This window comes from Etheostoma cragini, chromosome 4 (genome assembly GCF_013103735.1).
Source record: "Etheostoma cragini isolate CJK2018 chromosome 4, CSU_Ecrag_1.0, whole genome shotgun sequence".
NCBI classification, from domain to species: Eukaryota; Metazoa; Chordata; class Actinopteri; order Perciformes; family Percidae; genus Etheostoma; species Etheostoma cragini.
The window spans coordinates 7,859,703-7,875,315 of record NC_048410.1 but is presented as its reverse complement, the minus strand read 5'-3'; the positions used below and the strand labels follow the sequence as shown (position 1 = coordinate 7,875,315).

Genomic DNA, 15,613 nt, shown 5'->3' with positions numbered 1-15,613 from the left:
TCCACAATACAATGGTTCCTCTATCGGCTATGTGATGCAAAATAAATTAAACAATGTAGACAAGGTGATAATGAGTCTGTGCATTATATATTGTAAAATACACATTATTCACACTGAATATTTGCCCTATTTATCCTGCTTGCAGTACTCATTCTCATTAAGTTGTCATGCTTTTAGTGCCATCCTGCTCTGCAGAAGCCATTTATGTTGAGCTAAATAATCCAAATGCCTTATGTAAGACCTACTTCACTTGTGATCAATTATGAAAGCCTTGTACGAGTGTAGCAGCAGCTGCAGGCGGAGAAAGGGTTTCAGTGTCTTGGTTTGACAAGCTCAGACAAAAATGAGAAAGAAGAACCAGTTCTTTGAAGAGAGTTGGTATTGATCTGGTTGGACTGTAAATAGCCAGAATCTGTGCTGGTTGTCAGGCTATTTAGTTTTCAATGATTTTATGGTTGATACAAAGGCAGCCCATGAAGAAGATAAGAAGATAAAAGGCCCCGGTGATTAAAAAGCTCTAAAGTGTGTTTCATGTGTAACTGAGTAGAACTGATTTCTTTACAATCAACAACTTTGTGTGAAGATATTTACTACCGCTCCAAACAGAAAGGTGTCACAGGTCTTACCGAAAGTGGTGCCAGCTTCAGGCCGTGACACCGAAGAGACAATGACGAAACCGAATCCTTCGTTCTCGCCGCGGCGGATCTCTACGTCATAGGGCTGCAAGGCGGAGGGGGCGTTGGAGATGACGTTGGGGGGCTGAGAGGAGGTGGTGGCGACTGCCACAGCGACCACAGCGTTACCGCTGCCTCCTGCCCCTCCACCCCCTCCCCCGCTGCCGATGCCGGAGGTGGAGCCGCTGCCAGAGCTCACAGTATTTAGGGAGTTTTGGCTGCCCTGTGGGGTGCGCTTCCCCATCTCCTCCATCAAGCTGGGCGCCTGGGTGCTGCTGTGGTGGGAGGACGCCGGCGATGGGGGCACGTCTCCCTCGGCTTTAACTACAGATGACAGAGTAGGATAAGATGAGAAAGATTAACATATACAGAGAGGGGTGATAAAGGAAATGGTGTGAAGAACAAGAGAGCAGAAAGATTTATGGAAGAAATGAAGAGAAACAAATTGTTGACAGCGAGGTGAGGCAGAAGAGATTGAGGCGATGACACAAGAGTGTTTGAGAAGAGAACGAAGACAAACAGATTAGTATTGGCCAGACATTGTTAGAAAATAAGTTCCGTAGATAATTGAACAGAAAAAGTAGACTGCTGCATAGTAGGGCAAGATATGACAACACAGCAAAATGTTGCATCATGTGTGCAATCTGAAAAAGATTGTAAATAAACAGACAGTTTTCTCTCTTAACACAGCTAGTTCATGCTGATATGATAAAAGACAAGCTGGCGAGACACCTTGGGGAGAAGAGCCTCTCCAACAATCTGTCCTCTGATCTGTTCTGAACAAAAGATGAACTAAAGTCGTTGTATCTAGACATTTCATTCCACATTTCATTTCCTGTGCAGCTTCTCACAGGAGGCGCCTCATATTCTGGACGCTCTGAGGCAGACGGGGAGCAGCAACGCACTAATGTATGTCTGCTGACAGCAGGCCGAAGGTTGACCACCCTCTCCATCATATTTATGGGCGCTTCTTTATCGCCTTCTGAGGAGCAGTGTGGAGCTGAGCAAAGCTATGAAATGGCAGTGATTGGGGGGGTGGGGGGGCTTGCGGTAGCGGGTGAGCGCTACCAACCAATACACATCTCGACTAATACAGAGGAAGGCGACCACTGCACATAATAGGCAGGTTCCCGTGCCCCTGATGGAATTGTAACAGAAAAAGGAGCCCGTGTCGATGTGACGTACACATAGTGCCTTTAATGCCTATTAGGACTGTAACGATACACCACACCAAACCCATGATTCGGTTGGTATCACATGTTTGGAGGTTGGAGAGTTAGACTCAGTAAACATAATGCAATTTTTTTCTGCCAAATGGCAGCATTTTGTCATTGATTACATCCCACTTTGAAACGAAGCAATACAACAGAGACGTTATTTATTGATGCTGATTGATTTCAATATCAATTGATCCAACACCCCAGATTCTTTTGTAACTTAAAATAATGTTTCCAAAATCGTTTCAGTGGTTCCTCAACTTGTAACAGGGTGAACAGAACTTCTGTATTCGCTTTGTAGCCCTCCATTGACTATAACCGCACTATGCAAGTTTGCCAGATTGGGTAGCGGATCTGTAGTTCGAATGAGAAAATTCAAAAAGAATGGTAACAGTAACGGACAATTCCGCTTCCAACCTGTAAGTGGACCGCAGAGGAAAAGTGCTTTAATGTTGCTTTAAGGTTAGCCTACTATAACAGGTGCTGGTTGACATGTAGCTAATGCTAATACTTGGTCTAGAACATAAGCTACTTCTTGGTGGGTAAAATAAGATTTTGACATTGTTCAAAACGCTGTTATTTTTAATAGGACTGTTTCAACCACGATCAACAACTCTGGGCTAACCCACAAATTCATCAGTAACGTTAACTGTATAGGTGACTAATCCAATGGTAATTTAGCCAGATAGCACATTCATTTCTGTTAGCGTTACAGGGGTTCATGCCAAAAATCTCCCCCCTGCCAAACATCTAGATACTTATGTCACAATACGATATTATTGCGATTTTAAACATATTGCAATATTCCTTGACATATTGCAATTACCTTTTCTTCCCAACCTCAAATTATACCTAATTTCAACTTGTTTCAAAGTAAACTTTGTCAACATCTGTTTTCTAAAAACAATAAATTTCTCTGTTTTTTTTACTCACTTCAATTTTATTGCTGCAAACTGGGATTTTCAAGTAGACAAACTGACCAAGACACATGTCATAAAAGATAGCTACTTGGCGTATCAATACACATTACCATGGAAAGTATTGTGATACTATGCTAGGTATTGTGGTACTATGATCAATACTATGATCCCAATTATATATAAATATATATACACATACATACACCCTTCATATTCATTGAACGTCTCAGCAGGTCTCTAACGAGCTAGGCTGCTGATCTTTATCCCTCTTCCTTCTTACCGGTGTAGTTGGTTTTGCGTCGCACAGTGAGGTTGACGTGGCCCTGCTTGGCAGCCTGTTGCATCAGTTGCACTACAAGTTGGTGGGACTTGCCCACCACTGCTGTGCCGTCCACGCATACCAGTTCATCCCCGGACCGCAGGCGTCCGTCCTCGTCTGCTGCACCATACTTCACTATGTGGCCAATGTAGATCTGAAACACAAACAAAATAGATAAAAGACACTTTTGAGACTGTGCTCACAAATCTAGATCATGTACAAATAGGCAATTTTGTTTAGATTTCACACATGGAAGCAGTTCAAACAATGCTTTAACTGAGATAAAAAAATGAGGAAAGATATACAGTATGTACATGCATTAAATAAGAATTCAAAGAGTTCCCAACTTTTACAGCAGGCATGAAGTTGGCATGCAGTTCACGTCTGCTACAATTTAAACAGCACTATTATTCTTTCTTCTTCTTCCAAGCCTGCTACTGTAGTCACCCCAACTCCAAAGTAAATCATTATTTCTTTTACTTCAAAAAACGCAGTGCAGGCCAGTGAACAAGAACAAAAAACGTTGCCTCTTAAAGAAAGACATGGTGTGTGTACGAGATGGGTGGTTTTCTTTTTACATTGGCCAGATCAAAGTGATACTGTGTTGAAATCACTGACAGATAAATAGAAAGCCACATGTGGTAAAAATCTGTAGATGTTGCTGAGACTAGTGCTGGGAATGTAGCGTCCATTTTATTATTCAGGTTACTGAATCTTGTCAGTTGCATGATAGTATAAACTTCACACACAAATTCAAATTCACACAAAAATTGAGGACATTGAAAAGGCAACTAGAGAGAATCAGCTGTGAGAGATAGAAAGAGTGTGAGAGAGACTCACCGGCTCTCCTGGCTCGTTGCCTCCTAGGATCCTGAAGCCAAAACCTGTGTCTTTCCTCCACAGAAAAATGTCCTGCTCCTGGAAGTCTGGAACTGTAAAATTAACAGAGCACCATTAACATTTCTGCATTAATATAAACAGCCAGCCCAGGGGACTGACTGTGCCTGCACCAGTACAGCCCTACCTTAACTCACTCAATATCACCCTATTCAGTCAAAATACCATGTTTGTCATAAAGAGGACTGCAGAGGCCACACTGGATGCACCCATTGTTCAAAGGCAATCAGATCCCTCGGGTGCACATGTCAAAAAATTCATCCCCCAATTGTTCCAAGTGTTGTCACTAAGATAGCAGTTATGCACAAACAATCTGTCTGGAGGCTTTGGGAAAAGAACAAACATCTGATCGTCAAAAGATAAAAAAAGATCTATTTTGGGTATGGAGCTTAAGTAAACTATCAAAAGCCAGACAGGCTGCCAAAACAATTCAGAGCACCTTTATTCAATGGTCCCATAATTAGAAATGAACAGACTGAAATTCCCCTCTGAAGTCTGAAATAGCATAGTTTTCTTTTTAATTTTAGCTATTTTACAACATTTTCAGTGACGTTTCCACGGCCTGGATATTTCTATACCAATGGACTACGCTGTTTCTTTCATGAGGTGATGTGTGACATGCAACTCTATTTCTACTCTCCCCTATGTTGGAGAGCACTTCCCACCCAACAGAGGTGCTAATACAGGCTGGACTACGGCTTATATTATTTATTATTGCTAGTTCACAGCCCACTCCCATCCACAAGAGACAGAAATGTGTATTAGTCAAAGAAGGGTACTGTGCTATAAAAGAGGCATTGCACTGCAAAGAATGACAGCTCATGGTTCATGTAGCAGTGGAGATGGAGGGAGCCTCAGGGGGGCTACTGGGAGTCAGTAGATAGATGGAGCGAATGTGTACATGTGTGTCCTCACCTTGCTGTACACATGAGCTTCTTTGCTTTAAGTCTGTGTATACTTATTCATGTTATGTGCATAGATTTGTATGGTCACAGCTGTGTTGTACAGGTTGACAAACATGCACCTCTGAGTAAACTCCCATGGAGACTTCCTTTTGCCTCAACATAGGCCACTGCTGCCAAGGCCACTAGAGCCATGAAAAGGCGGCAAGGTGGCAGAAGGCATAAACAGCCTGTGCCCAATCTGTTCCATCAGTCAACAGCTAAAATCCCTGCCATACCTTCCAATCTGTCATAGTGTAACTGTGGAGCAAGTAGGAGAGTTAGAGGGTTAACTGTCGCAATCTGCACCTGTATTTGGCGGGGTCACACCCTGCTCCTGTTGATTAATAGATCCATAAGTGACCCCCGCAGTGAGGCAACTGGGCATGAATTGATCAATATTTTACAAAGATGGACAGACCTGGCAAAAGCTATGAGCACGGACGGCAAATAACAAGCACGGACGGTTTAAACAGGGAAGGAATTGAACTGGGAACATGTTAAAACCAGACAATAGTCAAAATAAAGGCCAATAAAGGATGGGCGATCTTCTCTGGCCCCAACTTTTTAGAGCCGGTAAATGCTGTGCGAGTTTTGGGGTGGATTTATTTCTGCAAATGGAAATCATTCACCACATGGTGTGTTTAAAGACCTTGATCTCAGCAGAACTTTTCATTACAGCAAATGTTGCGTAGAGAAATGCCTTTGCTGCAGCTGAGTCTTGAGCCCTATAGGGTGCACACAGCAGGATTTTAGGATGAGAGCTCAATGTGGCGTGATTTACACCTGCTGCTCCAGGTCAGCTGTCCTCCCTGTCATTTCCTCTGTCCTCCTCTCTACTTTTCTATACGTCAGAAACCCTTGATCTCCCAAAGCTCAACTTTCTCTTGTCCTAATATTTCTCTTTCATGCCCCACTTCTGTCCGTTCTCTCTTCGTTATCCATTGTGCTCTCTTTGCAGTCCTTCCATTTGCACGGAGTAAACTGGCTTAGGCAATTTAGAAACCCCCTGTCAAGACTCCTTCACCTTAGGACAGGTATGTAGACACATCTCCCCCTTAGTCTTGGTTTCTTTCACTTTCCATCACTATTCTTTGTTTCCTTTTTAAATTGAACTATTGTCCTCTCAGCCCTTCACGGCAGCTTGCCAATAGGCATCTGCACTACTAGCCTACGCTCAGCCCTTCTCTTCACATTCTTCTCCATAGGCATCTAAATAATGAAAATCCTTGATAAGTGGTGCCTGGGAAAGTGATTAGATGTTCACAGCCCTTACAGACTCTGTTTTCTCTTTTACTCTCTCTTTTCTTTTTTTCACTTGACAGTCGATCTGAGGGTTATTCTTTTAATTGGAGCTATCCCTTTGCTTTGGCAAGGCTAGAGAAAAAGGAGGGACGTATGCAATCCACTGACATCAACTCCACAAATGCTGCTAATCATACGCCCATGTTTCTCTTACTGGAAGTTTAGTATAAAAGGTGTCAGTGGCGGCAGTGTCAACACTTGGAACAAAGTCGAACCTACAGTAGCTTCTAAACATCTGGACAAAGAACATGTGGGGAACCACTGCTTCTAATGCTGGTTGTAAATCAATAATAATATTAAATAAATACATGTATTCACTTACTTGCTGCGAGTTAAATGAGAAGATTGATACCTTCTAATGTCTATATGCTAAATATTACGATAGAACCAGCAGGCGAGCTAGCTTAGTACAAAGACAAGTGGTAGGGGCTAGCCTAGCTCTGTCTAAAGGAAAAGGAATCTGCCTACCAGCTTTAAAGCAAAATCTTACTAATTTAAATATTATATTTTGTTTGTTTAATCTGCACACAAACAGAAATGTGAAAATAAAAAATGCTGAATTACTCTTCCAATTTCACATTTAAAGAAAAACATTTATTTGACTTTAATGTATGTTCAACAATGCTATTTCCATCCTTAGTTAAATGTAAATATATGTACATATATGCAAATATAAAGCAGTTACTTACATACACAAGACTTATCTCTTATCCCAAATCTTGCTCCAAAACGTGCAGTACCATTAAAACACACCAAGGGCCTCCACCAAGCCAACAGCCCCATGCAGCCCTTATCCAACCGCCACCAAAATGTATATACTTACGCCTACTTTCATACATGCTCCTGGACTGGGCCCAGATCTTAAAGGGGTCCGGTTTTCTTTGGATGGTCCCGTCTGCTGGGGAGTCCTGGGGCGGCAGGCCTGGCAGGGGCTGAGAGGGGGGTGGGGGAGCGATGCTCTCACTGAGAGGGGGTGCCAGGGACGTGTGCACAGGAGAGTCTGTGTGGGTGCTCCGGTGGCTGGAAACGCTATGCTGGGAGCTGCTCTGGCTGTCCTTTCTCGACAATTGCTGTTGGAGAAGCAGATCAATATCATAGCTGTAGTTTGTTTGTGGTCTTGTGTGTCTTTTTTAGTTGTATACATATGAGTGCCTTTATGTGTGTGACATGTAAGTTATGGTTCTAATAGTTGATAATGGTTGTGTAATATAATATATTTTAAGTAATGTTTTTGCCTGTTATGTTTAATTTATTGGGCAATAAAGACAGATTTTGGTTAACAAAGACTTTTTTCTGAACATCAATGACATTCAAAATGGTGACAAGTGAAACAGATGTATGACACACCATTCAGTGTGTATACACATGTGTACTGTAAACTAACCTAAGTACTACCCAGATAAGAACATCTGGCTCTGCACCACCAAAGTGAACATAAAATAACTATAAAATCGTAAAATTCATAATGAAACTGTTGTCAAAACCAAAGCAATTGACATAAACACACTTGCAGATGGCCTCTTGGAAGTTTGTAAACAATACTGTATGGTGATGCAACCAAGTGGTGTCCCATTTCATAGGGGTATGTTTTCACCCTTATTAATAAATAAACCTGTTTTATTCAGATAATTATTTTAGCATACAAAGGGAGAAAAACCCTCAATGGCTTCCCATGATTTCGTCATTCTCCTGTGGGAGAAACAACTGTAGCTCAATTTACAAGGGTACATTGCCTATTCCTTTTGTTAAACGGAGTGAATTGTATTCAAAAGGAACTGCATCCCCTGCTGTATATGGAAATATATTCACAGTGAATAACGCACTCGTGAGGTTTGAAACAAAGGGAGGATTTTATTGGTGAAGCCAGAAAAGTAAAACTCTTCATAAATTGCCACTGGCCCCTTAATAACATGGGCACTTAAGAACCTGCTGGAGTATGCGAAAGGAGCGGTGCTTAAGCATGGTAGATCACGCACAATCCTGAGCTCAAGTACAAGTACGCTGCAAGTACGAGTAAAAATCCTTCCCATGACCCTTGTCACAAATACTTTTCAAGATTTCAAAAAGAAACTGGTAAAGTGAAAGGTATTAGAAAGAAGCTATTTTCAGACAATAAGATTAAATGACAACAGTCATTGACATCATGTGACATCATGTGACCTCCCATTACTTTGGATGCGGTGGACAAAAATACACCAGGAAAGGGCTGAGGCAAGCGTCTCATCTGTTCTCAAATATCAAAGTGTTTGGCCTTCAAAGTGCAGCTATGTCTTCAATAAATCCACTCATTACTCCCTGAATCAGCCCCATACACCTCTGCAATTCATGTTTATATTCATCAAGCTTGTTAAACATAAAAGAAGCTTGATTCTTTGGCAGATATTAAGTCATAGCAGTGGATCCAGGTGAAATCCTTACTCTACCAGCGTTATGAGTATAACCTAACTGGCTTGTGTGGAGAAGTAAAAAAATAAATGGATTTATATAATAAGTCACAAATGCAGGCCTTGTTTAGTGCAAAAGTCACATCTTAGGACTGACCACAAATTATGGTTTGGTCATTCCATCCAACGAAATGGTGCCTCCATTAGCCAATGTGGCAGCATTTTCTTAAGTTTCCCTCTCAGCTTGATGTAAACTAAGTCCAAATCCCATTTCCCTATTAAATGAAAACAAATCTCTTGTTCTTTATGGATCTATTCAAGTTGACCTTCTGCAGTCATTGTGTTCTTCCTCTGTCCTCTGGGACTGGTCTACATTGGTTTCTGCTGCTCCAATAACTTATTAAGGGGACAGAAAATGGGAAGGAGGGAGGTGGGGCTTGGGCAACGAAAACAAATCCTTGCTGCTTCCTCAAACTCAGCTCAGTCCTTCTTTGCCATCAGCAGGCCATACGTAGGTTCAGTGCATTGAAACATCACAGCAACAGCAATTATCTTTAGTATGTTTCGTTGCCAGCCTAATACAACCAAACATTATGTTAAAACATCATGTATTAAACACTATGGGTGTCGCAATTCTCCAAATCTTCAATTTGATTGGACCATTGACTTTAAGGTCACAATCCCAATCTTGAATTAAACATGTTTTTTTCAGCAGTGATGACAATGGCCCAATATAAGCCACTAGATGGCACAAGGGTAAATTACAAGACGTTTTTCAAAATGAACGAAGTGCAATTGAAAGAACCACTAGTTTAACCAGATGCACTGGAACGCATCATGGAGTCCCCTCAGCGCCTACATGCTACCTTCGTTGCTTGTTTATATAACTTACTTATGGGGAAGGGAAACTATTGTCTCACTGTGACTTCAGTCAAGCAGGATTTTTCAGTTATGTTGTTTCAGAGGCCATAGTGTCTAGAAACGAGAAGCTGCGGGCTACTTATAAGTGAACCTGTGTCTTTAGCTGCATGCTAGCAGCCGGTAAGCTCCGCTGTGTCTGTTTTTTTCCTTTGGACATGCACAAGTAAGCGGGGGTGAAGAGACAAAAAATACTTGTCGAACATGCCTCTAAATTTTGAGAGTCAAAATCAAAAGCTCATTAAAATAAATTTTTCAATTTAAAATCCAAATTGTGAGACCCCTAATAAAAACTATAATCATTCTCAAATCTGCTATAATAAAGAACCATCACCATTATTATCTAACAAATGACATATCCAGCACCAATAAGCCTACAACTATACCTCATTCCACAAAACCTTCACCCCAACTAAACAACATCACATACCCTCCTAGTGTAATCTCTGTATGGAGGAGACTGCTCAAAACCATCCTGCAAAACAAAATTGACAAACACATGTTTAGTCAGACACATTCAATCGGGTCCCTTCATTAATGCAGCAGATATCACAGGATAAAGCCGACTTTCAGCTGTGATCCTACATTCAACTCTCACACTGCAAGCTTAGCACCCAGCGCGATGCGGTCATCAGTGTGTTAGCAACCCAGCTCACGCTGTGCATCAAAGCCCCTCGTCCAAGCCCCCTCCAGAGAGGTGGGTGTGCTGATGCTTAGCTAGAGGGATCCACCCCCGCAAAGCACAGCATCCGATGTTGACCAAACAGACCCACAACACCAGTTAAAGAGTTAAAGATGAGGTAGAGAGGAGAGGCGGTGAAATCAAGCCAAATATCCCTATGACAGATACACCATGTAGATGGAGGACAGAAGAGGAATGGGTGGGAGAGCAAAGACATAGAAAAAAACTTACCAGTTTTGGGCTCTTCTTTGCAGGTGCCACACCTGTGAAGCCAGACAGAAATGAGAAAAAGAAAAAAAAAAAAAGAGGTTACCAATGTAGTTTTATTATATCGTCCATGTTCAGAAAAAAGGACAAAGCAAAAAAAATACTAATAATAAAAAGAAGAAGAAAGGAACAACAAAAGGTAATGCAGACTCCAAAACAGTGTCACAACAGTGCTTATCTAGCCCTCGTCTCCTTCTCCCTCCTTTCCTCTCATTCCCTGCTAGGTTCCTTTGCTTGCCCATCCGCGGCTGGCGTTTGAGGAGGGAGGAAGGGAGGGGAGGGGGGGGCAGGCAGCGCGATCTATCTGCATCATTGCCGCGGCCAGCGCTTGACTTGACTGGTGCAGCGGAAGAGTGGGGCCAGCCCCAAGGGCTAAAACAGCGCTTGCAAGAGCCTGGCTACCCGACGGTGGAGAACGCATGTGAGTGAGTGTGTGTTTGAGGTCGGAAAGTGAGAGTTAAGAGAAAAGGACAGAAACCTGGAGAGCAACTAAGCCAGAGAATAAAGAGAGAGAAGTAGAGAGGAAACGAGCGAGCTGTGCTCTGGAGTTCCTGGCCGTAGCATTACCCATGGAGAAGGAGTCCAAGATACTGAACATTAAATTATAGGCAACCGTCAGTTCCCCTCTTACTGAGACCATCTTCCTGAGTCCGCTGAGCGCCGCGCTCCGCTGTCGAAGGCTCCAGCATCTATAGGCAGTTGTAGCGTCCTCCCGTCTCTCCCTTTCCTGCTGCCTTTTCCTTTTTTCTCTTTCCCTCTCTCTCTCTCACCTCACTGCACACTGTCCTCCCACCCTTTTCTTCCCTCAGCATCACCACACACCCTCCCTCAATCCCTCTCTCTCCCCTCCATCTCAGTCTCTCTCCCACCCCCACATGCTGGTAAACATCCACGCAGCTGCATGCACACAACAACACAAGGGCATCAGGCGGCTTCGTGCGGTGCTACCCAACACAAATCGAAGTGTGCCTAAGGTATGACAGACGGGTTTCTGCTTGAGTGAGCAGTGACCAGAAATATCACTGCAGAAATATCATTATCGCAGAGAAGCACTTAAAGAAAGACTGACGGATGACTAAAATGCTAACACAGCCTGGATCTAGCCAGGGAAATTTGCTCCTTATGCACATCACTGCCCTCACCCCCTCCCTCAATACCTCCCTCCCTCGACTCTGTATGAAATAAACAGTTGTGTGAAGTTATGGAAATGAGAAGGGGAGAAGGAATGCATGAAACAAGGAGAAAATGCAATTTTCGCGTTGTTTATTTACCTCTATAATATTAAAAATAAAACAATGAGCGGAGTACAAACCACACACACTTCTGACATACAACAGGGGTGTGTAACACAGGTAAAGCATGAGTGAGACCAGGCAGTGTCTGATCTAAGAAAATGGGCCAGTTTTGTGTGTCAATCCTTTAGGGAAACAGAGAGGATAACACACACAAACGCACACAAGCACACACGTCTTCTTCATCTCATCTGGGTTTATTCACAACCGACAGCTCCAACTGTGTTTTGTTTGCAGCCTTTTTCTTCTCTCCATTCTCTCCCTCCCCCATCATCCTTGCCCTCTCCCCTGTTCACCCCTTTTTTCAATCAATAGGAATCATTCATTCAGGAGCACATAGCAATCCCCTAAATCAGACACGGACGCAGATGCACACTGTAAATCCCAAGGTATTTTCTCTGGGCTAAGCATGCTGTCAGTCGAAGTGTCAGGCTGGCGTTTGATTATCCTTCATCTATCAACTACAACTGATCTGCTGCTGCTGTCCGTCAATGTCTCTCAGCACGCTTTCTCTCCAAGCATTTCGATCAGACACACCGATAAACAGAACGGACACACCCATGAAAGCAAGAAACAGACAAAGGGCAATTCTGGTCTTGGCAATGCACGGTACGTTTTGAAATGTGACCTTGGACTCTATATTTAATGTAAAAGCAATATTACTAATTGAGATATTAATCTATTAAAGACAGAGCTCAACTAAACTATAAAGCCTTGATGCCTGTTGACAAATTAAGCAAAACTGTGTGCAGATCTACACTACATTGGTAGGCAGAAGCAGTGTGTGCAATGTGTGAGGCACCACTGTGTGTTTGAAGCTCCCAAATCAAAAAGTGTTGTGGGTGTTTGGGCCAATCTCCAGTACTCCTTACATACAAGAGCGAGGAAACAGCGGATTTGGACAGGTGGGAGATCTCGGCTGGCCTGAGTGCGAGAGCGCCAACTAAATCCTCAGGGCCACCAGCTTTCAAATCATGTACCAGGAGAGCTGTAGGGCCCCCCAGCTCATTTCATTATGCTTACTAAATCTTAAAATTTGTGGCAGAAAAAGCATTCGCAACCATGAATAATGCTCAACCTACGGGGCACTACATTTGTATTGTATGTGTTTTTTATGATTGAACTATTAACTGATTATTGTGAATTCCAATAAGGCCACAATATTAAAGTATTCAGTATATATGAGTATTGCAGTAAAACATTGTATTGAGCTTAACAGAATAACAGTGTTCTTGTTTTACTGCCTGAGGGAAAAACTCCATGATTTTCATTGTACACAACTTGATTTTCTCTGTGTGACTGCCCCACAGCTGGTTAAGTCCAGCAGTTTGGGTGCATGAAGAGGTTGTGTGGTGGATTATTTTGCCAACACTGGAAATAAGGTGTGGTAGAACACAGAACATCACATTACAATGTGTGAACTGGAAAGACGAAGACGCTCTGTTTTGGAATAATTGCGTTTGGCTGAACTGGTTTCAGGTTGACAGGATGTACTGCACCCTCGGCTTCTTTCCTCCTCAACAGATCAATCTGTTGTCAATAGATCCTGTTGCAAAAATCTGACACACACAGCACACCAATTACTAAACGAAAGCTATTATTAAGAAGATTATGTTGTCTTTCCACAGTGCGTGTCTTTGTATTTGTGTGTTGGTAGATCATGGCTAAGAGCAATGGCTTCCAACAGGCAGGTCCATCTTTCCCCGTGGGGACAGTGCCTGCTGATCGTGGGGAACTGACAGACGGTCTCCAAGGAGTAAACAACTCACTTCAGCAGCCAGGATGTGACAGCCATTCAGAGTAATCCTTTATTTAGCTCCCTCTGTGTGTCTAAACAGTAAAATTAACTGTGACAAAGGAGCGTAGCAATGTCTCTAAATACTGTAGATACCAAAGATGACCAGGGAGAGCATGCATGCAAAAAGTGAAAATGAATAATGTAATATTTTCTTACAATTCTTACATGGAAGGCCATAGCGCTTTATTATATATATAAAAAACATAAATATAAGTGTTTTTCCCTTCATTAAGTCTTCCCTGATTTTAAAAAGTCGTGTTAAATCCCCTTCTTCCACAATACACACATCCATCCAGAGGAGACCCCAGCGCAGATTATCTGCAGAGCATTGTCATAGAAATAAAGGATGGTGAAATGGTGGAGATTTAAAACTGGCCCAACAGCTATGGAGGTGTGAAGACATTGGAGATTGGAGAGGGCTGAGGCTCACCATGTCCCTGTGCAACAAGCAGTGATTCACAGACACAAGCCTCTGGCAAGCCCAAAATGAGCGGAGGTGAATTGTGGGCACCTAGCGGGCAGGCCGCTGCCCCATCATTGCTTTTGAGGAATGCAATGCTGTTCGTTATGGTGCCACTGGAACGTGCAGTCAGCAGAATCTTTAATGCGAAGTGGGCAGAAATACGACGCTCCCTGCACATATAGTTAATTGATTTCCTACTTGTCTGTGCAGGGACCCATCATCAACATTTATCTCTTTCTAATGGGTGTGTACAAGACTGTCCACATTATACGGGCCTCGCAATTGTGCATGCCGGTAACTGGTTTGTTTATGTGGGTCATGTGAGTTCACGTAATTGTGTGCCTATCAGTGTGTGTCCTCAAAAACCACTGGTCTGTGGAGTGCTTTTTGACAGGAGACATTTACAAGCTGTCTGCTCACTTGCCCAACATTATGCCAATAGGAGGTATCTAGTTTGGCAGTGTTCCACTTGATGTTTAAGCTGCACGTCAATGACAACACAAAGGAAAACAGACAGTTCAACCCACTGTCTGCCTTCAAGGTTACAAAACATCTCTTTCACACTGCACTTAAAGGCAATGAGAGGAAAGGCAAACAAACATAAACAAGAGGAAATACACCCCCTTGTGCTTTAACACTATGGATGCTTTTACAATAAATGCTCTTAAGATTTTTTCAAGTAGTCATGCAGATAATCTCAGGTCTTTGACATTTGTTTGGGTACGGAGATTCCTATTTATTCAACGGAGACAAGGAACAAAACTGTGTAGTGGAGGGCTTCCTCAAATAAACTGACATTTGCAAAATACTTTAACACCTCTTGCCTGTGTCAGTCCCTCAACCTGCTACTTGTCTGTACACTGGCTACGTGGGAGGAGAGAAAAGGTCCATCTCTCATTCTGAGAGGAGTGCAAGGCCTGACTGCCCAGCAGGGACTAATGTGCCACTATTGATTGATGAGTCATGACGTGCGGAGAGAGAAAGCAGAATAGAGAGAGAGCAAAGCATCATGGGGGTTACTGTGCCACTCTTTCATCGTCGTGCTAATCCTTTGACATCCTTCCATCCCACCAATTACTCTTCCTTCACCCAATGCTGCTGTCTTTCCAACCAAGCCCAATTCACCTTTGCATTTATTGCAGCACCTGCCAGGTAAAGAAACGTAGAAAGAAAAATCCAAAATTTGACACCCAAACAGATTTTCGTTGACAAAAGGCTGTAAAGCAGGTGTAAGTGTCCCTATGGACCCTGTAACACTTACACCTTTTTAAAGGGAACAAAGGAGAGGAAATAAGCGCCTGTCCAACGGCAAGACATCGGGGGCCAAAAATGAATTATGTTGGCGCATCAGTGAGGGCAGGAGAAGACAGACGTGGGAAAATGAGCGCATTAGAGCAGTGTAATTAGACAAATGAAAGAACAATGTACCACAAAACACAGAGCTGATTCAAGTAATAAATCATGCAGGTGTGCTTATAGGCAGTATATCTCAGTACAAAAATGTGTTGTGTGCATAAACTATGAAACACTGTCAAT

At 42.8% G+C, this 15,613-nt stretch overlaps 1 protein-coding gene across 8 annotated transcripts in view; it reads right to left on the bottom strand.

Annotated features, from left to right (window-relative positions):
• The window catches only part of magi1b (membrane associated guanylate kinase, WW and PDZ domain containing 1b), a 134,878-nt gene that overhangs the window by 13,114 nt on the left and 106,151 nt on the right, over window positions 1-15,613 (bottom strand). For 6 of the 8 annotated variants that reach the window (XM_034868553.1, XM_034868556.1, XM_034868555.1 and 3 more), the window contains 6 exons: window positions 10,489-10,520; window positions 10,006-10,050; window positions 7,097-7,343; window positions 3,971-4,062; window positions 3,092-3,284; window positions 627-998 (listed from right to left, as the gene is read on the bottom strand). In XM_034868553.1, coding sequence (XP_034724444.1) covers window positions 627-998; window positions 3,092-3,284; window positions 3,971-4,062; window positions 7,097-7,343; window positions 10,006-10,050; window positions 10,489-10,520 — 981 coding nt within the window. The remainder of the gene's footprint in view (window positions 1-626; window positions 999-3,091; window positions 3,285-3,970; window positions 4,063-7,096; window positions 7,344-10,005; window positions 10,051-10,488; window positions 10,521-15,613) is intronic. The other 2 variants (XM_034868554.1, XM_034868557.1) reach the window with 2 other exon arrangements.